The 23,958-nt window shown below is 33.9% G+C and overlaps 1 protein-coding gene across 1 annotated transcript in view; it reads right to left on the bottom strand.

Annotated features, from left to right (window-relative positions):
- Positions 1 to 2,165: 2,165 nt before the first annotated feature.
- The window catches only part of LOC139941493 (sodium/potassium/calcium exchanger 2-like), a 49,106-nt gene continuing 27,313 nt past the window's right edge, over positions 2,166 to 23,958 (bottom strand). The window contains exons 4-8 of the mRNA XM_071938025.1: positions 18,973 to 19,412; positions 15,194 to 15,331; positions 12,033 to 12,152; positions 11,083 to 11,219; positions 2,166 to 6,934 (exon numbers count right to left, since the gene is read on the bottom strand). Of these exons, the coding sequence (XP_071794126.1) occupies positions 6,682 to 6,934; positions 11,083 to 11,219; positions 12,033 to 12,152; positions 15,194 to 15,331; positions 18,973 to 19,412 (1,088 nt within the window). The 3' untranslated portion in view covers positions 2,166 to 6,681. The remainder of the gene's footprint in view (positions 6,935 to 11,082; positions 11,220 to 12,032; positions 12,153 to 15,193; positions 15,332 to 18,972; positions 19,413 to 23,958) is intronic.

Here is a 23,958-nt window from a genome sequence, read left to right as displayed (position 1 = left end):
AATCAATATTGTATTAGTTGCTAAGGAAAGTGTAATGTCTCAACACAAATAACTGCCAATATACAACACTCATGTTCACATGAATCTTTGTGTTTGGCAAAATTCATCCTAAAACAATGTTAAATAACACATTAAGAATGATACATTCACAACTGAGTGGTTTATACAAGTTGCACATAGTGTACATGTTATTTAATATCATAAGTTTAACTCTGAATCCTATCGGCTCTTACACTTTATAATTACATTGATATTTTACTTCACAATGTATGGATTGATAATATTTCTTAAAAGATTTCACAAGTAAACCATTTTTGTCAAGCAGTCATTTCCAAGTATATTTTTAAATTGAAATGTCAACCATGTTTTCTCAAGGACATACTTGTATCTGCTCTTGCTGCATTGTGTTTCTTAAAGACACTGGACACTATTGGTAATTGTCAAAGACCAGTCTTTTCACTTGGTGTATCTCAACTCATGCATAAAAAAAACGAACCTGTGAACATTTGAGTTCAATTGGTCGTCGAAGTTGGGAGATAATAGTGAACAAAAAAACACCCTTGTCACACGAAGTTGTGTGCGTTTAGATGGTTGATTTCGAGACCTCAAATTCTAAACCTGAGGTCTCAAAAATCAAGTTTGTGGAAAATTACTTCTTTCTCGAAAACTATGTCACTTCAGAGGGAGCCGTTTCTCACAATGTTTTATACTATCAACCTCTCCCCATTACTCGTCACCAAGTAAGGTTTTATGCCAATAATTATTTTGAGTAATTACCAATAGTGTCCACTGCCTTTAATGCATTGTCGATGATATCCTTAGAGTCTCATTTCTAATTATCATTTTAAGTTTTAAATTCAGATGCTTCACATTTTAAAAGTTACACCAAAATCTTCAAGTAAGCATAATGGTTTATACATCCATTTATTTAATCACTTTTTTCAACATTACTTAAAATAATAGACTATCTGGGCGGAGAAATGTTGATTCACAGTTTGGTTATTTTGCATATTTATTTCTTGTGCAATAGATCAGTCAGAATGTAATTTATCAAAGCTGTTCAACTCCAGTTTCAAAAGAACAAATTATTGAAGAGATCAATACTGCATTGTGTTACTTAATAAATACAGGCACACCTACACATTAAATACTAAAAGCTGGAATCATAAAAGTAAATCATTGTAAATTCTGCCGAGGTGAGCTGAAAAAAGACCTCAATATTCACAATAGCAATTCCAATCCAAAGGTAATTCAGTGCGCCATCAAATTAACTCATGTGGTATTGAGTTCTGGAGCAAACTAAAAGAGATCAATGAAGTACAGGAAAAAAAGAGGAAAGGGAAAAACCTTGTAGACGCCAGAAGCAATCTGCCTGGACAATGAGTTTACCTCAAGCCTTGCCAATTTAGAATCAGTCAAGCTCAATTTAGAAAAAGGTGTCCATCCTAATTTCCGTGTCAGAATGCATTTTAAAGTAACTGGTGGTGTTTTTCCCCCAGTCATTGGCTGAATTTTGAAAAAAAGTGAATCAGTTAAAATGTCAAATAGTACATTGTAAACATTCAATAGCTCTTGTGATCTACATCCTTTTAATAACACACGGTTTTTGATCGGTAGGCTTTAATGGAAGCCAAAATATTGTGCGATGTTCTTGAAGTAGTCACTCATGCACATTATTTAAGATAAGAAATAATCATAATACAATGTAGTTACAGTACATACACATTCAATATTTAAAGCTGCTTTCATTGTGAATTAACCAACTATAATGAGCTTCTTAACTAAAATGTCAAATTGCACTTAAATGTAAATTGAAACCCTTGAGCAATAGAAATGTTAATGTGTTCAAGCATTTGTTAGGCATAAATCTTTCTTTTCACACTTTATACATGCATTCTAAAATCAATAAGAAATTCATATAATATATTGTTTTGTACACCACACTATTTACAACTGCACACCATCTTCTACTTCTTCTTCCCAGCACACTTTTAAGCTTTATCCTCCGTAGTGATAATTACACAGTAATAAGTTTTACTCCTTACCACTTTAATGCCAAACAAATGGTTCTAGAAGAAGCATTATGAACATTTTGTGCTGAATTGCGTAGTTGAATAACTGTTACATCAGTATTTAAACCATTCCATCAGTTTCAGAATACAAGGTTTGGGGGGGGGGGAGGACCCCCCATAATCAAAGATAACCCAGAGCCAGATTCATTGAGAAGAAAACAAACTAGATCGGATTCTTAAGCCATGACTAAGATGACCATAAGGCAGTAGAGTTTGCATCTTCATCAATACCGAGGTCATAAGATTGCAATCTTTGGACAAGGATTGTCAACTCTAGATAAACCTTAGGCAACAATTTCTCAAGACCGACACACAAACCTTTCTCTGAACTGGGTCATATATTAAGCTAACAGTGACCTTTTGGATTTAGGATTTGTTGTACTATTCTGGCCATCTCAGAAGTGTGTTTGTTCACTCATCTGATGGCCGATATTATTTTGTGTGTGAAAGTTTCCCCTATTGTAAATTTCTATCAATTTTTGTGCGTTTGAATTGCGGAACATTTTTGATTTCCGTTTCCTTTTATGTGAAGCACTCTGAGACCATCTGGAATTGGTTGCGATATTTAGCATTTTAGTATTATTCCTATTACCTTGGTAATCATTTATTCTTGTCATCCTGAAAGCATTTTTAGACATATGTTCCTTAAAATAAGAGGAAATCAGTATTTTTATAATGCTGAATACTAATGAAGTGCTAAGGGAAGTAAGTCACAAATTGTCATGTGTTGAACTTTCACCTTTGCAAGCGGCCATTATCTGCCTTTTGATTTCCACTGATATTGTCTAATGTTATAAAATAATGTGCTTATCATCTTATATTTAACACAAATTTATCATTATAAAGGTTGAAATGTGTAAAGATCTTTACATTTTAAGACAAAATAGTAATATATACAATAATTCTTGATTATACAATACAATTTGGACTTTCTGAAACACATAAACGGTGATTTAAATGTAGTGAATTGTGCTTTACATTAATTACACATGTATTGCTATTTAATTGGAAGGAGTCTTAAACATTAGGACATCTCATCTTAACTATTTACTGTATAATATTTTAAGTTCATGCAACAGTTGTCTGCTACCTTGTTTGATAGTATTAATAGTAAAAGGTTCGACTCGTTTGTAACCACAAGATACGCTTATTATAGCAGGACCAATCATAACATACGAGGAGTAGGAACAAGAAAGTACATTTTTTACCCATATTTATTTTAAGAATTTAACACACCTACCACTCAAAACTAAAAACCAAATAATATTCAATGTAACTTGTCTATATTAAAGCATTTGGCTGTTAATATTTGTAACAGTTTGTTTTTTAGTTTGGTTTGGTTGAAGGTCCCAGGTCACCTTTGTTATGACAATACCTCACAACACTTTAACTTAGTGAAGCTGTTACCATGTTAACTGGAAGATTCCTGCTGAATACTCCAATCCATCTTTGTTTGTCGATAAATGAAGAAGTATCATATAATAATATTGGAGCACAGGTGCTGTGACTTATCAAATGAAACACAAGCACAAAGTAACACGATTCGTTACACTAGAATGACTTAAAGGCAGTGGACACTATTGGTAATTACTCAAAATAATTATTAGCATAAAACCTTTCTTGGTAACGAGTAATGGGGAGAACTTGATAGTATAAAACATTGTGAGAAACGGCTCCCTCTGAAGTGCCATAGTTTTCGAGAAAGAAGTAATTTTACCACGAATTTGATTTCGAGACCTCAGATTTAGAACTTGAGGTCTCGAAATCAACCATCTAAACACACACAACTTCGTGTGACAAGGGTGTTTTTTTCTTTCATTATTATCTCGCAAGTTCGATGACCGATTGAGCTAAAATTTTCACAGGTTTGTTATTTTATGCATATGTTGAGATACACCAACTGTGATGGCTAGTCTTTGACAATTACCAATAGTGTCCACTGCCTTTAAGAATAGGAAGATTAAACCATAACAATTCCAAACCAACCATTTTGTTTTATTTTAGAGGCATGTCTTCAACTATCAAACTAGTACCAATAATCAAAACCAAGATACATGCTCAGTATGGTGTGTGCCAAAGCCTTTCACCAAACTGTGCAGATGATAAAACTATAGAATTAGTGGAATGTTGTTTAAAAAAAATCTCTAACACTCCTATGAAATCCATGCAATATTATTTGAAAAAACCAATAGCAGATTAAACATTTTATTCATTAATACAGTTTACATGTACATTTTTATACACATTATTGCACAGAATAAAGAATTTGTGACGAACCATTTCTGCTAAATGATGTTATTACATTAAACACAACCCTTTTAAACAAACCTCCCATTATCTTGGCAGGTCTAAACGTACAAGTTTTATACACAACAGCTTTGTTCAAAAGGAGTAGATACATTGTATAAATTGTTAGTATGCTTAAAGATGACAGCAATGGTTGGTTTTTTGACTTCCCTTTCTCAGTCGACCAGTTAACATCTAGATTTGAAAGACTACTGGATAGTGGTTATAGTATGTACAATTCAATGGAACCCTCTCCCCTCTACAACGAATTAAGACAGACAAGACAGACAAGACAATATGAATGTCAAAGGTCATCATCAACCAATCAGCAGCCATCAATCTGAGTTATTGACCAATAATCAGATTGATACATACGCCATCGTATATATGTTAATCCATTCCTTTATCAATAGCACACATTCAGTATTTAGATACTAGATTCTACCTAGAAAGAAATGTATTGCTATGTAATCTAACACACCAATCATATGAGATTGTACACATAGAAGCCATTATGAACGTTTCTCTAGTATTTATTTATAATTTAGTGTCAAAACACCGGACTTTGGTAGCACATTCAGACTATACCCATGCTTTAAAATGATTTCCTAGTTTTGAATTACATATATTTATTGATTTGTTTAATCATAGTATCTACATATACACACTTGATACAAAAATAGATTATTAAGAGTACAGATTGATATTCTGTTTTCTTATTAAATTGTTCGTGTTTCGGTCTATTCTATGAAACTGATATAAATTGTGTTCTAAGCTCGTAATAAAAATAGCAATTTTCTACATTTCTGTTCAAAATGAAACATACACAGAAATTTGTGAATTTATATTGTGCAGGTTGTATGTAAAATTTGGGGGGAAAATAGTTTATTTAAATTGCAAAAATCATTAAATAACATAAAAATAACAACCATGTTTGAGAACAAAATGTTCTTATGGATGGCCCAATTGTTGTTAAGATGGTTTATTCCTAAATGGAATGCTTTTCTTTTGGCCCAATTGTTGTTAAGATGCTGTTTTTAAGTACCAGCTTGAAAAAAAAGCAATAAAGTGATTTTTGCTAAAACTAATTTGAACGTTTCGATTGCAACATGGATGTATAACAAAGCAACCTCCAACAAATGAAGTCAAAGGTATTGTCATTTTCACACATTCTGTCAATGGCTGAGAAGTAGCTAGTGTTTATAAACCTTGAGGTTGGGTCTTAATTGTTAAAACAGCAACATTCAGAAGTGTGAAAATAAAAATTAAAACATTTAAAAGATAAACAAACACATTATATACAAGTTTAAGTAGCATCCAAATAACATTATTTTGTTCACTCAAGAAGCTGCTTAAGTCGATCATATCTTTAAGAATTATTCAGTATTTCTTAATATAAATATTTATGGGAACATTTCTACATTATATTTGATGTATATGTACTAAATTGGTTCCCTCTGTCCCTCCTGTTTATAACAGAGGTATATAACCACACCCCTCTCTGGGTTGTAAAGGAGTCCAGCCTAGCTATGGTTCCTTTGTTATCTCATATGGAGGCAAATTAACAACCCATGTGTAGGCAGTTTCCTAGAGTGTGCGTATAATGAAGTTACTCTTGTTAATGTTTCCAAGGTCTGTGCATGTTTTTGGCCGTGGGCGGCTGGGGAAAGCCAAATGGCCCAGACTAAAGTAAGTTGTAGGCAGAGACAATGTGTTTAAAAAGGCCTCATGTGTACTGAATAGAATTAGGACAGTTCAATCTGATCCTAGTTATTAGCATCAGACAATCCCTAGCCCCACTTTCCTTCTTATTCATAGCGTTTCTTTCTGGCCATATTTTGCAATTTGAGGTTTAAGCTTTCCTGTAAAAACCCTTGGAATAGACTTTGGTTCAACCATCTCTTACAGACTGTAACAGATGTAGGCCTAAGCAGTTAAATCCTAGTTCCTGATTTCTAATTACTCCATTCTTGCTGTGACCCTAGACCATGTTAAAATAAAATCTTTGATTTTAAATCGCCTTGCACTCAACAAGAGCATCCTGTAAAATTACATCTAAAGTAGTTTACAAATAATATTGTTTTGCAATGAAAGTCTCAAAAACATGCATATAAATTCTGACCCATAGTCCTATACTATTGTTTAAACAGAATAGGAGCCACATAAAACATCTCACTTTTAGAGGAACTTTAAAATCTAAATCTTTAACCCTGAAACTTATGCGGGCTACCAGTTTATAACACTGAAATTATTGATTGATGCCAATCAAACATTTGTGAATCTCTGAGCCAGGCTTTGGAGCAGTTTATTTGGGATTTATGTTTTAACTTGATTGGAGAAGGCATGGGATGTAATCAAGCTCCAGAAGTAAACTGATTGTGATGAAGAAAGCATAAAGAACAAACATGGCTGCACCAAAGGTCTTGGTCATTTTCCATTTGCTGACTGCTATGATGAAGATGACTAGTAGTAACAATGCAAAGAGTAGAAAGACTGAACAAAACAAGCCAGTACTGTTGACTACAACAGCTTCACCGAGTTGAATGGCGTTAAATAGAAGCCAGGGAAACGGCAACCTGAACGATAAAAATAAGAAATGAATTGATTACATCATGACATCACAACATTATAACCACATACAGGGACTGAATAAAAAAAAACATTAAAATGTTCCAAACATAATTTTAAAAACTAACAGATTGAAAAATAGCACTGGGACTGACTTTCCTGAAAAATGTCACCTTTCAAGAATACTGCAATTTGACTGCTTTTGAGCTACCCATTGTTTCTCCCTCCAAGATATATCACTATTTCAGCTCATGACAAATAATTATTGAAAATTAAAGACCCATTTCTCAGATTAGTGTATGAATGCACTCTAAACAGTGTATGGAGTGTTTTGCCTAGATGAAAATAGTAAGATGCCAAAGAAAGATGCCAAAGAAAGAGAACTTCTTTTTAAAAATTTAAAATCAAATAAAAATTCAATAATTACATGTACATAACATCACCCAGAGTTGGGCACACATTCTGTTTTTCCGCATTGCTTTTTTTAAAATGTCAATTTGTTTTAAATATTATTTACTACCAAAATATTTGCTGCGAATGTTTTATAATAAATGTTAACACCTCATAGTCAGTATTTCAGTCAATTTAAAAAAACCAATCTCTAGTTATTTATCTACCACTCATCAGATTTGTCCATACATCAGCCATTTCCTGTATTTTAACAATACATTCAGCACCTAGCTACGAGCCCCTTATCGTTCAGGTGCTGTGTAATATTTATTCTATTGAGTGTAGTTCCTGATCAGTAAAGTGCCAACTTGTCATGCGTTATTAAAGATAAATGATGTACCACACTCTTCTCTCTATAACCAGTATTTGTACTTGGCTATTAGTATCAAGTTTCTAGATACAATGTACAGTCTAGAAAGACATGCATCACTAATGCATTCCTCAACGCCCCCTCTTCCCACCTTCTCCTCTTTCCCACCTTTCTCCTGAGACTAAATACAATGTAGATGTTACATTCAGAACATATTGAGCTCAGGACCAGATTGTTAAGTTAACACATAGACCCTAGATGTTATGACGTCCAACACAACAAGGAAATGTTTGGTAAGAGCTGGAAAGTTAATATTTATAGGAAAGTAAGTTAGCCATTCACTACGATTGGTGATTCTTAATTGACGGGACAGACACGGTTGAAATACAGAGCACATAACAAACTGCCGTTTGGAAATCTGAACAACAGAATAAATATAGCAAATCAAATGTTGAACAACCTTTGTATATCATGCAGGTTTTCACATCAATAATGTTGGAATACTTTTTTATGTTTGATCTTTCTATACCCCAGTTCAATCGCTAACAATCATTAAAGGAGAACATGTTGGAATACTTTCTTATGTTTGATCTTTCTATACCCCAGTTCAATCGCTAACAATCATTAAAGGAGAACATGTTGGAATACTTTCTTATGTTTGATCTTTCTATACCCCAGTTCAATCGCTAACAATCATTAAAGGAGAACAAGTTGGAATACTTTCTTTTGTTTGATCTTTCTATACCCCAGTTCAATCGCTAACAATCATTAAAGGAGAACATGTTGGAATACTTTCTTATGTTTGATCTTTCTATACCCCAGTTCAATCGCTAACAATCATTAAAGGAGAACATATTGGAATACTTTCCTATGTTTGATCTTTCTATACCCCAGTTCAATCGCTAACAATCATTAAAGGAGAACATGTTGGAATACTTTCTGATGTTTGATCTTTCTATACCCCAGTTCAATCGCTAACCATCATTAAAGGAGAACATGTTGGAATACTTTCTTATGTTTGATCTTTCTATACCCCAGTTCAATCGCTAACAATCATTAAAGGAGAACATGTTGGAATACTTTCTTATGTTTGATCTTTCTATACCCCAGTTCAATCGCTAACAATCATTAAAGGAGAACATATTGGAATACTTTCTTATGTTTGATCTTTCTATACCCCAGTTCAATCGCTAACAATCATTAAAGGAGAACAAGTTGGAATACTTTCTTATGTTTGATCTTTCTATACCCCAGTTCAATCGCTAACAATCATTAAAGGAGAACATGTTGGAATACTTTCATATGTTTCATCTTTCTATACCCCAGTTCAATCGCTAACAATCATTAAAGGAGAACATGTTGGAATACTTTCTTATGTTTGATCTTTCTATACCCCAGTTCAATCGCTAACCATCATTAAAGGAGAACATGTTGGAATACTTTCATATGTTTCATCTTTCTATACCCCAGTTCAATCGCTAACAATCATTAAAGGAGAACATGTTGGAATACTTTCTTTTGTTTGATCTTTCTATACCCCAGTTCAATCGCTAACAATCATTAAAGGAGAACATGTTGGAATACTTTCTGATGTTTGATCTTTCTATACCCCAGTTCAATCGCTAACAATCATTAAAGGAGAACATGTTGGAATACTTTCTTATGTTTGATCTTTCTATACCCCAGTTCAATCGCTAACAATCATTAAAGGAGAACATGTTGGAATACTTTCTTATGTTTGATCTTTCTATACCCCAGTTCAATCACTAACAATCATTAAAGGAGAACATGTTGGAATACTTTCATATGTTTCATCTTTCTATACCCCAGTTCAATCGCTAACAATCATTAAAGGAGAACAAGTTGGAATACTTTCTTATGTTTGATCTTTCTATACCCCAGTTCAATCGCTAACAATCATTAAAGGAGAACATGTTGGAATACTTTCATATGTTTCATCTTTCTATACCCCAGTTCAATCGCTAACAATCATTAAAGGAGAACATGTTGGAATACTTTCTTATGTTTGATCTTTCTATACCCCAGTTCAATCGCTAACAATCATTAAAGGAGAACATGTTGGAATACTTTCTTATGTTTGATCTTTCTATACCCCAGTTCAATCGCTAACAATCATTAAAGGAGAACATGTTGGAATACTTTCTTATGTTTCATCTTTCTATACCCCAGTTCAATCGCTAACAATCATTAAAGGAGAACATGTTGGAATACTTTCTTATGTTTGATCTTTCTATACCCCAGTTCAATCACTAACAATCATTAAAGGAGAACATGTTGGAATACTTTCTGATGTTTGATCTTTCTATACCCCAGTTCAATCGCTAACCATCATTAAAGGAGAACATGTTGGAATACTTTCTTATGTTTGATCTTTCTATACCCCAGTTCAATCGCTAACAATCATTAAAGGAGAACATGTTGGAATACTTTCTTATGTTTGATCTTTCTATACCCCAGTTCAATCGCTAACCATCATTAAAGGAGAACATGTTGGAATACTTTCATATGTTTCATCTTTCTATACCCAGTTCAATCGCTAACAATCATTAAAGGAGAACATGTTGGAATATTTTCTTATGTTTGATCTTTCTATACCCCAGTTCAATCACTAACAATCATTAAAGGAGAACATGTTGGAATACTTTCATATGTTTCATCTTTCTATACCCCAGTTCAATCGCTAACAATCATTAAAGGAGAACATGTTGGAATACTTTCTTATGTTTCATCTTTCTATACCCCAGTTCAATCACTAACAATAATTAAAGGAGAACATGTTGGAATACTTTCTTTTGTTTGATCTTTCTATACCCCAGTTCAATCACTAACAATCATTAAAGGAGAACATGTTGGAATACTTTCTGATGTTTGATCTTTCTATACCCCAGTTCAATCGCTAACCATCATTAAAGGAGAACATTTTGGAATATTTTCTTTTGTTTGATCTTTCTATACCCCAGTTCAATCACTAACAATCATTAAAGGAGAACATGTTGGAATACTTTCTTATGTTTGATCTTTCTATACCCCAGTTCAATCGCTAACAATCATTAAAGGAGAACATGTTGGAATACTTTCTTATGTTTGATCTTTCTATACCCCAGTTCAATCGCTAACAATCATTAAAGGAGAACATGTTGGAATACTTTCTTATGTTTGATCTTTCTATACCCCAGTTCAATCGCTAACCATCATTAAAGGAGAACATGTTGGAATACTTTCATATGTTTCATCTTTCTATACCCAGTTCAATCGCTAACAATCATTAAAGGAGACCATGTTATAGTCTCTATATACTATATTTTATTTTATTCAATATCCCCCAAACAAGAATAAAATCCAAATAATGAAATAGCAGAGTATAAGAATACTAACCCGACAGTGATGTCAAATATATTGCTACCAACGGAGCTGGATACAGCCATATCTCCCAATCCTTTCCTAGCAACAATGACACTCGTAATAAGATCTGGAATACTTGTACCTGCAGCTAGAAATGTCAAACCCATCACCTGTAAACAAACAAAATCATAACATCAGGGCCCAATTTTATAGAGCTGCTTAAGCACAAAATTTTGCTTAAGCAAAAAAATCCTTGCTTTGTAAATTCAGATTACCGGCCAAGACTCAACCCAATTGTTATGCTAAGTAAACAACAGCTAAATACCAATCACAAGCAATGTATATGGCATGAAATTTTGGCCAGTAACATGTGTAAAATAAGCGAGCTATTTTCGTGCTTAAGCAAATTTTTTGCTAAAGCAGCTCTATGAAATTGGCCCCAGACTTTTTACATTTTACCATGGCAACATTGTCTGGAGAATGTGATGTCCCATAAGAATGCATAATTTTATTTATTTATTTCTTATTTACCCTGGGGAAACCTCTCCGTGAAACACATTAAAATTTTAAAAGTTTATTAAATAAAAAATAGATGGATTCTTTATAATTATCTGAACCTAATTTAAAAAAAAACATGACATGATATTAAACATACTAATAGTACACTTTGCATGCGCCTTTTTGTATAAACCTGACTTTATAAATGCACATCTCAAGACTCAGGACAACAGCTTGTTTATCATTTTTTTGTCAGAAGCAAGTGGTTGTCTTTTCTGAAATATTATGTGTTTCATTTCAATAACAGAAAGATAACTTCACAAGGCGGTGAACACTATATTGCGGTTAAGTATTTCCTGAAAAAACGAGCACATGTATACTGTTCAATTCAAAGCAAACACTCTCACAAAAAAAAGATTTACATGTTGTTGTACCCGCAAGTTGACTATTTATTTATTTAGAGTTAATTCTTGACTGAATTATACCTGGTTTTGGATTCCAACCGTTTCACCAATGACAGTGGCCCACCATACCATGAGGTATGAAAAAAAAGCAATCCACATAATGCTCACGATGAATGAAATTGGGTACCACTTGCGACTTGTCTGTAAATAAGAACACAAAGATTTGTTATTTAAAAGAAGAGTGTCATAGACGATATAACAATGGATTCAATTCATGTCAAGTTGCTCTGTCGATTTATCAAAAGCCAATAATATAGCAAATGCATTGAAAATGTAAACATAACTCTCTTTTTTGTGACTGGCCCTTGAATTGTGCTAGACGATGTGTTCGGTCTCAGTTAGTTTTCATTCAATTATTTTTTGTATTTAAATATTTTTATTTATTTTTTTGTGGGGGGGGGGGGCTGACAGTGAGGTGACAGACAGGCAAAACACAAATTGAATTTTAAAAAGATCAATGATTCCATAACACTGTATTATCCTCCCACTTGACACTATGTAAATGAACTCTACTCGCAACCAGAGTATGACATAAATACTGTAGCAGTCCTGGTTATATATTTTCCTACCACCAGTTCTGTGCTTGACTAATCAGAGCTTTCTAGCAGGTTGACACTGTCGATCTAAACCAATCATGAGTTATTATACATACTTCAGGAACTCTAACAAAATATACAACATTAAAAACCAACCCCAAATAGTCCAACGCAAGTACATGGTCAAAAGCTAATTAGTTTTAGGATTTCACGTCATCTATTTGGGAATGACGGTCTACGACGGATAGTGTAGAAAAATATATATCACAGATGGGCTGTAACGACACCATGCTATAAATGATTAGTAAGCTAGTGGCAATAAATCATAAATCACAGTACAAGTGGTCTGATCAGGCTGGTGTGACATTTATTAAATGGCTTTCTTTAAGATGCAGTAGTGGAATCCTTCAATGGAAGATGTTGGTAGGTTGATGGGTTGGAACTACACAGCTGCACTGAATATTTCAGCAATATGTACATAGTCATTAGTATTTGATGAGTAGGTAGACATGGCAGGGGGGATCAATCATAAACCAGCGGGATAGTGATAGGGTTCGGGAAGGCTTCTCATAAATACAGAGGTGACAAAAAAGCTTGACTAGAAAACAGGTAATTAAGAAACTGCTTTCTTATTAAATGAAAGCTATTAGGTAGGAAATGAGGTGGATTTTATCAAGGATAGTCTGAAGAAAATGTTTGAGGCAAGTTTGCGATTGGATAGGTAAGAAGAAGATTTAATATTAGAAAAAAAAGATGGATATTTAAGATCGAAAATATCTATCAGTTAATATCAGTTAAGAATATCTTTTGTACCCTTCCTTTTTTTGTCACTACATTGAAAAGTCTTGCTTGCCAAAGTCACAATGAACAACCTTACATGACAGAAGCTAGTAGCGTCCAATTCAATGAGACACACAAAGCTTTTAATACATTTTATTTGATCGCTGCAGCAAGCACCACTACTGAAGATGGACTCCACATTTTAGCGTGACTTAGCAATAAATAGTTAGACAGATGTGTGTAGTGTGATATCTAACATGAAGGTTTCTCGTTGACACTTCCATTGCACCTATACATTAGTTAGGTGGCTGTAGTTATAGGAATGGGCCTTCATAAAACCTTTGTATCAAGGAGATAATGTCCAGTAACAATGAAAGCAGACTATGTACCCATGGAAACCAACAATACTGTCTTTTTCCTCTATTAAACTTGAATGAATGCAGGCTAGTCCTTGCACATGAGCTATTTATTCTGAATGATAAGACAAGGATTTTCTGAAAGAGAATTCAGAAAGGCTAAAAACCACATAGTGAGAAGAAGAGAAAGGGAATTTCAGTTTTAGATGAGGTGTGGAATTATTCCAGGCAAAACCTACGCAATCTGGTAGGGACTGTAAACCTAACTCATGTAGTGCCCCCAGCAAGATTCAAACTATGGTCCTAGAGATAAGCCCGGTTCATACTTCATACGAAAGTGAAGCGAGTTTGACATGAATTTGACGTCACACCCTCCTTTCGCAGGGATTATTCACAAGGGAGTAGAGCAGAGTTCAACTGCTACGAATTGTTCGTTGCGAGTTTGTGGCGTCAAGATTCGCTTCGCATTCGCATTCGCAGGAAGTATGAACCGGGCTGTAGAAGGCGAGATAGAAAACACAGTGCCAACCCGATTGTACTTGATTAAATATATCCAACTCCCAAATCCATATTGCACCCTAAAACATGTGCAACGTACAATACCTACTGTAATGTGGTTGTTATATAAAAAAAAAATGTAAAATCAGGAACTTAACTGTCAGACTAAATTTAAGTTTCATCTCTTCAGGAATAATAATAGTCCAAATTTCATTTGATTTAAGTCACTTTAATTCGCTGCTATTTATGCAAGCCTTCAGAAACAATAAATCCACTTTACTGACCTTGACACCGTCAGATATTCAAATCCTTTTCTTTTGTTTGAGGATAAAATAAATTGGTCATTTGCAATTCAGCATTCAGCCTTTAGTATTTATTGTGTTCAGAAGTGCTTTAGTTTCCTGTAGTTTATAAATTGTGCACAAGATAACCATTAATAACAAGCAATAAGATGATTGTATGCAATGTCAGGGGAATTATGGTAGCATCGTTTACCATTTATCATCAATTGCTTCACAATGTAACAATGCATAGTTAACCATCTACTTGTGCTACACATGTACATGTATATATAGATTGTCATTTAAGATCGCAACCAAATGAATACCATAGTTACAGAATATACAAACGTGGGAATTAGAACTTGACAACCAATAATTGTTATTGCAGTTATATTTGGCATAAAACATAAAACTGTAAATTCTTTTTATTTATGAAAACATGCATTGACCCCTTGGACAAATGTCACACACTGTCTGCCATGCTTGTCATTTTGGAAGTCACACTTTACACGTACCACACACTTTACACGTAAGTGTACAATTGTGAAAGCCGCATCACCTAAATTGTGCCCTACAAGTCTGTATACAAAATTATCTCGCAAAATGGCACAACAAGATTATTGTGATGATGACATCAGATGAATTGGGTCAACACATGGAAAAACAAAACAGAATCTTCAGTTGACCAACTGAAAGCTTTCTAGAAGACAATCTAATTATTGAAAGCATACCTCTCTCCTAACATCAGGTAGTGTTAGCCACATTGGGAAGATCAGAGGCGCTAGTAGAATATACGTAATACGTTTCCGACATGTTGGTGGCCAGCTTATATCCAATGGTTCTTCTTCTTCTTCAATTTCAGGAATCTCCTAGAAAAATACAAACAAGAATAGTAGCAACTTAACAATAGAAACATGAAAATGCTATACTTTAACAAAAGAAACCTTTAAAGAGATTTTTTCTGAAGGTTTAAATAATAATATGGCTTCTCATATAAACGCTCATATCCGTCAAGGCGCTTTAACAATCAGTAATTGCCCGCAAGGTACATGTATTGTGGAGCTCTGTATTTGAAGTATGAGACCTTTTTTCTTTTAAAAGCACCATTTAACGATTTACAAGATGCTGTGGCGCAATATGCAGCCAATCAAACAGATAATGCTTATTAATGGGTGTAAAAGCTGTTTTTAAAGTGGGCAAGTTTGATCGTTTATTTTAACTCATTGTAGGAAAATTACACATACATTCCACATGGGGATGTACATGTAAAACATTGTAATTGCAAGGTAAAAAAAAAAGGAAAAAGTTTTCTCTCCAAAAAGCCATATAATTGCTTATGGAATTGTTCTCTTGCGTGTTTTTTGTCTTTTGTTTGTTTTTCTTCTATAGGCTGAATTTTCTTGGCAGTTAGTTTAGATTTTGCACGTTCATGTCGGTAGGGTTAAATGTTTCTGTCTTCTGAAAAGATCAAAACATTAGCGGTACCAGCAGGGATAGGATAATGTAATGAGTTAATTTTAGTTTGGTTGAAACTACAGATATCTAGATGTACATGTACTGTACTACACGTACATGTATCCCCATACTGTTGTTTGGGCACTGGCCTAGTGATCCACTATTTTTCTTTATATTTTTCTTCCAGTCTGTGCATTTAATCTGTTCCATCTGATCATTTGTATATAAGGTGCATTTATTATGAAGACCTTCTGTTGGGGCATAATTTAGTACATTTGTGCGCCCAACGGAAAGCCCTAAGAGCCCATGGCTACCAGCCATTGGACTTTGACGCCACCATGCAATAACCATTTTGCAATACGCAATAACGACAACCAACTAAAAAAGGGCATAACTTAAACCATAATGAAGAGTGATGGGAAACAGGAAGCAGCCATTTTTGATATAATGTGAATTCACAGAAATAGAAATCAGCAAGGTCATTCTAATCCTTGTAGCTTTCAATAAAACCGCACCCCGCTTCCTAAACAGAACTCAACGACACGTAACACGCAATATTCACCATTTAGTGTAGGAAAAGTGAAAATACAACCATATACACACTGTCTGATAAGTGAAGTTTTTCATATCAAGACAAACTTCACGTCAAAAAAACACCACTCCTAGAATTCAGAACAAAACAGCAAGTCTGATCTTCGTGAAGATTAAACAAGAATAGAAGGGGATATCAAAGTGAATAACCTCTAAAAGCAGACCCTGTCTGTCAAGGTCGGGTCAAATAGTGACGTTTACTGCAGACAATACTGAGACATACGGTTATGGGAAATTATTCAATCTCTCATTATAAAGAAAGACGATCAGAACGAGAATGACGCAGTCGTAACTTTTCACATTCCAAGTGAAAGTATTAATGAGTTAGTCTTGAGGAAAACTTGGATGATGCAAACAAATAAATGTATTAATTGCACCAAAGGAATTTGCATCACAGTATAAATACAAATCTACTTGATAGAAACAAACTCAACCCTGTTTCCCTCCATAGATCTTCATTGTTGTTAATGCCTAATTGATCAATGAATCTTGTCTACGATGTAAACATTACATGAATTATGTCTGCAATCTTCAAACATTACTGAAAATTTATCAAAAGAATTACAGAATCGCTATCAAAAATGTAAACGACACAAAACCTTACTAAAAATTACTCATCCATTTCAACACAAGAATTATCTCTAAATCAAAATTGTAAATGAGATTTTAAAAAAAAGAAGAGATATATACACTTTTATTATTGAGCAAAACCGCCCACACCTAAAATGGATGGATTGGTGTAGCTCCTTGGTGTAATGACAATGGCTGTTCATGGTGATTCAATTTGATAAAACAATGAGTAAACATCGGTGTTGATAGATGTTTCCTTATCTCAGTTAGACTATTTGAGTTTCAGAATCCCTAATGGATGTTTTGATAAAAGAAGTTAGTCTCCAATGTTTGAGTTATACATAACAATGAACACACTTTACTGGAGTGCAATACAGATTCTAAGATGAGAGGTCATTTCTTGAATGGTACACATCAGAGATCGGATATTTCTCTCCTTTAAAGAAAATAAGATTGATGGTGGAGCCAAAATACAAACTATATCCCAACTAAAACCTAACTTGTTGGATGATCACATATCATACAAATGTCTAAATTTGCTTGAAAGTCAAACAAAGGACAAGCATGTACATAATTCACTGAGTCTACACTCTACAGTATGAAATGTTTTTATTCTTTCTGTGTGGTGTCTGTCCTTTCAAATAATCAAGGTTAAATTGGTGACAGGTTGAATTAATGTCAGGTTTTTAGCCAGAGTGGTTTCATTGAGTTTCCTTTGTATACAAATTTTCTACAAAAGTGCAATTACTAACCATGTACATATAGAGTAGCCTTTATTGAATATTTGAAAACTTGACAATTTTTGAAGTACTATTTGATGTAAAAAAATGAAATGAAATATTCTGATACAAACAAACAGAAGATTTGTCACGATTAATTAAGAAACTAGCATCAAGATTCTCACCAAAAAATTCACCCTTGAAATAATATTTGAAACAAGAATCAACAAATTGTATCCAAATACTGACTGACGTTCAGCGAGACAAAGCACCAGATAACTTGACCCTCAGTCTTATCAAGATAAGAAGACACCATAAGAAAAGATGAAATCAGTTCTCCCTCAGGTTTTTGAAAGAATGGTCATCTTTTCAAGCATTGAATTACAAAGTGCAGTGTTTATATCACACATGTTTGTTATTCTTTGGATTTGAGTGTGAAAATTTAAGCTTTTGACCAAAATACCAAGTAGTGAATTAATATTACTGGCAACTACTTATTTTTACAAAAGGAAATATTTTTACAACCATTTTTCAACGCCCACTAAGCAATATGACCGCTGTTGAAAAATGTCTCATTATGATGTGAAGTAAGCACTGAATCACGCCTGCCTACAATGTAGCTTGTCTCATAATGATGTGAAGTACTTTTGTATAGCACTGAATCACGCCTGCCTAGCTTGTCAAAACATTCTATAGTTCTCTTTCTTTATTAAAGCAGAGGGAAATTAAAAGCTGACAATAGATACAGCTAGTGCCTTGTCCGACGTTTTCTTGTTTCAACAGACGTCTTTATCTAAGAGAACACAGAGGCCATTATAAGATGACCTTCGGAAGATACAGACAAGGTAGAGATGAAAACCATCTTAACAGATGGGGAGATTGAGATCAGCATGAAGACATACAACTAGGTGTCATGTCAGTATAAATCTTATCAAAAATAATGTTGCTTTTTCTTGATAAAATGACGGTGCAAGTAAGACAAGTTTGCGTGGTATCAATTATTTTAGAAATATATATAACAAAAAATTGTTAAGATTGATGACCATATTATTTCAAATTTTATGTAATTTAATGTTTTTATCCATCCTGTTATCCATGGCGCTTGCGCTGCTGGATGTGGCTGAAATAAAATTAAAATAAACCTACAATATTGACTGAGAGTTTGTGGAGTTTACCTGTGATGTTGGCGATTGACTCGTATCATCAACCAATGTAGATTGTGTCACCATATCCACAGATACAGTCCTTCCACCAGTAGGTGTAGCCGGTGAATCGTCGTCTTCCGGTATATTAGGATGTGAGATCGTACTAATACGTCCTCCATTCTGCTCTAATTCATCAGGAAGATGTTCAGCTCCTAAGATGCATTCCCTCGATGATGAATGATCATTACGAGATGGTAAGCCATGTACGACCACACCCCTATCTACTCCTGGTAGATCAAGACTACTTCCATTGTTTATTGTTTGGGGTGTGGTCATATCTTGCATATTAGTCTCTTGGTGATTGTTGCTAGGGGTCATTTGGGTGTGACCGTTTGTCTGAGCGATTTCTGCATTATTGCATGATTTGGCGATGGCTCTCATCTGAACAGCTTTCTCATGGACATGAACAGCTGTAGACAGAAATAAAAAATGAAAAAGAGAAAAGGTTTGATACAAGTCATGCAAATTAACCAATCAGAATCAAGATTTCAAGTTAATGTGAAGATAAATTTTAATTACTGTCTATAGTATTCAGATTTAAGTAGTTAAGTAGGTAGTCTTTAATTTATTATTATTCTGACCACTGTCGGAACTTGCCTTTAACTCAAAAAGTATTTTTCTTTTAAATTAACTTCTTGTTTATTTCACTTTCTTCAACACAAAATGTACAATGTAGCTTACAGTTTTCCAAACCCTACCTCTGAATATCTCTGATATAAAAACTTATAACTTGCACATAAGTATACTTAATGCTTAATGATGAGAATAAACACCAGATGTTCATATGAAGTAATTAAAATAGTTCTGTATAGAACCTTTGTATGTCAGCCTTTTGAATATTTCAGTCTGTCAAGTCAAGTCTGAATATCTACGTCCCATTATTGATGTTATTGCCTTGGAAACCCACGTATACACGTTAGATATATCAGGATTGTATTGTGCAGTGAGGTGATGTTACAATCCATGCATGACATTGACATTGATTTAAGATCAAGAATCCCTGAGGTATTCAAGAACAAGACTTTAATGTCATGCGTCATCACATCTTCTTAAAGGAACACGTTGCCTTGGATCGGTCGAGTTGGTCTTTGAAAAGCGTTTTGTAACCGTTTGTTATAGAATGCATATGGTTCGAAAGATGTTGTAAAAGTAGAATACAATGATCTACACAAATATGCCTCGAAATTGCGTGGTTTTCTTTTTACCTCGTCCAATAACACGGTCGGCCATTTATGGGAGTCAAAATTTTGACTCCCATAAATGGCCGACCGTGATAGTTCGCGACGTAAAAAGTAAACCGTACAGTTTTGAGTGATACTTGTGTGGATCATTATATTCTACTTTTAAAACATCTTTCTAACCATATGCATTTCATAACAAACGGTTTCAGACGCTTTTTATAGACCAACTCATCCGATCCAAGGCAACGTGTTCCTTTAACATCAAGATCAAAACTCTCTTTATTTGGGTTCATGTTTTAATTCAGAGTATCGTGTCTCTATCTTGTTATGTTTTCAAGGACCATGAATTATTGAGTATTAATACAAAATGGCCAATGGAGAAATCAAATCAGAGTTCCGTGTTGAAATGATAAATAACTGCTCTGGTAGAGTTCTTGGAATGAGTATTCATGAACCCCTGGGAAGAAAATGATGAAGGACGGAAAAGAAGAGTTGAAGTAGGAGGGGTTGTCCTTCATAGTCTACAAATTACGAGTACATAAAACAAAACAGATCTAATAATGAAAAAGGGACGTGGTGTGTCTAGCAGGACATGTTTTAATGATCAAAGATAATTCAGCATGGATATCTTTGATATTTTGTGTAGTTGAGGTTAAAATTTGCTGCATTGTATACATGTCTACCACGCAATGCTTTCATGATAAAAAAAGAAGAGAAAATAGATTTGAATGCAGTCCAAGTCAGCAGCTCAGTGATACGAATACTCAATCTCTTTATTAAATTAAACCTATGAAAGTATCAAAATGCTAATAATGGACATATAATTTCAAGTTCAAAAAAACTTTTTTTTTTGAACGCTTTTTTTAATACTCTCAACAGTGGATCTGTTGGTACAATTCACATTAACACATGTATTGTTAAAAATCTGCATCACAAATAGAGACAAATTGTGTTTGAAGTTGCTGTTTCTGAGACTGCTTAATTTTGTTATATATTTCCTAACCAAATGAAGCTGACTTGTTCATTCATACTGAACTGTCAAAAAGTTTTTACTCTTGCAACAGTTTTGATGAGTTAATAATTAATTTCCAAACAGATTCATCACTTCATAACAAACACAAAAACAAGACTTGCATGCGTGCAGAACGCAGAGTACACAAACACAATCCAAATGCATATTGAGACTGTCTATTGTGAAAATGCTAAACTTTAATAGGTTAACAGATTCATGGGTTTGTAGAAGCGCAAAAGTCATATCCCGTTGTTTGGCAACATCCCAGGCCAAAATTCCAGTTGAACCTAGTTAACTGGGGTCAACTGGTTCAATTGGATAGTGACCAAACTTGTCCATTTTCCATATTAACCAACTGGTTTGGACTAGGTTTAACTGTGTTCAACTAGGTTGAAATTATAAACCAGTTGGTCTCTGTCCATTTTCCATATTAAACCAACTGGTTTTAACTGTGTTTAACTAGTTTATCAACTGGTTTCAACTAGTTCCAGTTAAACCCAGTTTAACTAGGTTCAACTGGAATTTCGACCTGGGATGCCAGTGCTATGTTTTTTAATAGATAAAGTGGCGAATCTTAATAGAAAATACAAAATGGTACATTGGTGATACCTTGGTGGTGCTAATTTTAGTGCCATTTTAAACCCGTTACTAAAACATGCATTATGATTGAACACTAGACTGTTCAAAATTGAAAACTAATGATGGAATAAAATGCCTTATATTCTTGTTTGTTTATAGATCAACCAGTCAGCTCTTAGCCAGTATTGAGTAGAAAGATTAAAAAAATTAGTAAAATATCCTTAAAATGTGTTGTTAGCATGCCATACATTTACGAGTAAAAGCTTCTTTTTACAAAGGTTATATTTTTGTTGACTTAGGCATTGCAAAAAAATTCTATACTATGTAGTTTGAGCCATACTGTACTATGTACTACAGTGTATGCTAAATCTTTAAATTAATCTTTGTATAATTATGATGAATTTTAGTTGACCTTTCCATGCCCAAAATATTCATAATTTATGAATCTATGAAAATCTTTCTTACAATGAAGTGATACAATGCAATACATGCTTGTAATGTATGCAAGTTTTTTTTGGTACAAACAATAGAGTCACAGACTGATGAAATTCATTCAATGAATGTTCTTCAACAAAGACGAAGACCTTTTAAGAAAATGAACAGACGCTTCAATTCAAGTCATATCAAGCGTATTACTCAAGTAATTCAAGTTATTATACGTTTTGCTCAGTGAAAATTCTTCAAATCTCATCAATAAGTGCATATACATGTATGAAGCCAATAATGCTCAATTGTTTCTGCATGCTTCCTCTTATCAAATATAAACTGCCTACAGCAGGTAAATTGGCTAGACACTTTACTTTCACAAGAAACTACAGGATTGGAATAAAGAGAAGTATAAGTCAGGAATGATGACAACCTTACCAGCTTGCCAGCTGGATATTTTGTCTTCTTCATTTTTGTTTGTTAATATTATGTTTAGCCTTCGAGAAAGACTCTTCTAGGGTCAAAACGTCAGGCTATTTACTGTGTTTTTTTTTTTTTTGCATTAATACCATCAGTCCATTTGCAACAGCTAATTTTATTTTCTCATCTTTTATGTTTAAATATGTAATTTTAAATAAAAACTGAATTTTGATTTTCAGTGATTTCTTTTGACACACAGAGCCACCTACTCACAGTTTTCAAAACTTTTATGTATTGGCTATTCTTTAAAGCCAGTGAAGGGCTATGTAACAACAGTGGAACTTAGGCACCATATGGGGATTGATGGGAACATCTTAAAAAACTTGATTTTGTTGTCTAAAAAAAAACTATAAATCAAGACAACATCAAACACTCAGATTCTTGCAGTTAAATCTTGATCTTCTACATGTACTTGCTGAAAATAAACTAAGCAGCAAATCTCTTCAATCCGCTGCATCTAAATCATTTTCCTTAGCCGCTCCAGGACTGTGGAACCATCTTCCCATCACACTACGCACCTCAATTTCACTGCCTATTTTCAAGAAAGCACTTAAAAAACATCTTTTTCCTTAGTGTCTGTTTATTGCTTTATTGTTCATTTGTTGTATTACCTGCATTGCTATTGTTCGTCTAAAGTGCTGTGGTCTAAATGAAATGGCGCTATATAAAAACCCATTGTATTGTATTGTATTGTATTGTATTGTAATGTATTGTATTGTATTGTATTGTATTGTATTGTATTGTACTCATTTGGCATAATGTTTGCCTTATTTCATCAACGATGATATACATGTAGGTAATACATGGACATGCATGTATGATGTAGTTACACCGGCCTGTATGTAGACACTTGATTGAAAACAAGTTAATAACTCTAAAAGCTTTGCCAATTGAAGCATATAATTAAAGTTAATGAATAATGATATCCTACATTAATCCAACCAAAATGTCATTAAAAAATCATGTCTTTGTAATATATATTTACCCATTAGCAGACTCATAAATTAACATTAAATAATCTCTAAGTACTAGCAAACCTAACACCCTAACACTTTATACCTACATGTAGCTTACTAGCTAGCGTCTATTAAACCTGTTTATGTGGGTTGTGTTGTGTTGTAAATTAACCTTCAAGGAAGATTCTGCTACGGTCAAAACGTCAGGCCTTTAACTATTTTTTTCGCATTAAACACTGAACTACATTAAAGTTAGTCTGCAACGTAATTTGGAACCACAATTGAGGATATCCATAGTTGCTAGGATGCACATATGCTCTAA

Source organism: Asterias amurensis, chromosome 9 (genome assembly GCF_032118995.1).
Source record: "Asterias amurensis chromosome 9, ASM3211899v1".
NCBI lineage: Eukaryota > Metazoa > Echinodermata > Asteroidea > Forcipulatida > Asteriidae > Asterias > Asterias amurensis.
This window is presented reverse-complemented; position numbering and strand designations above follow the sequence as displayed.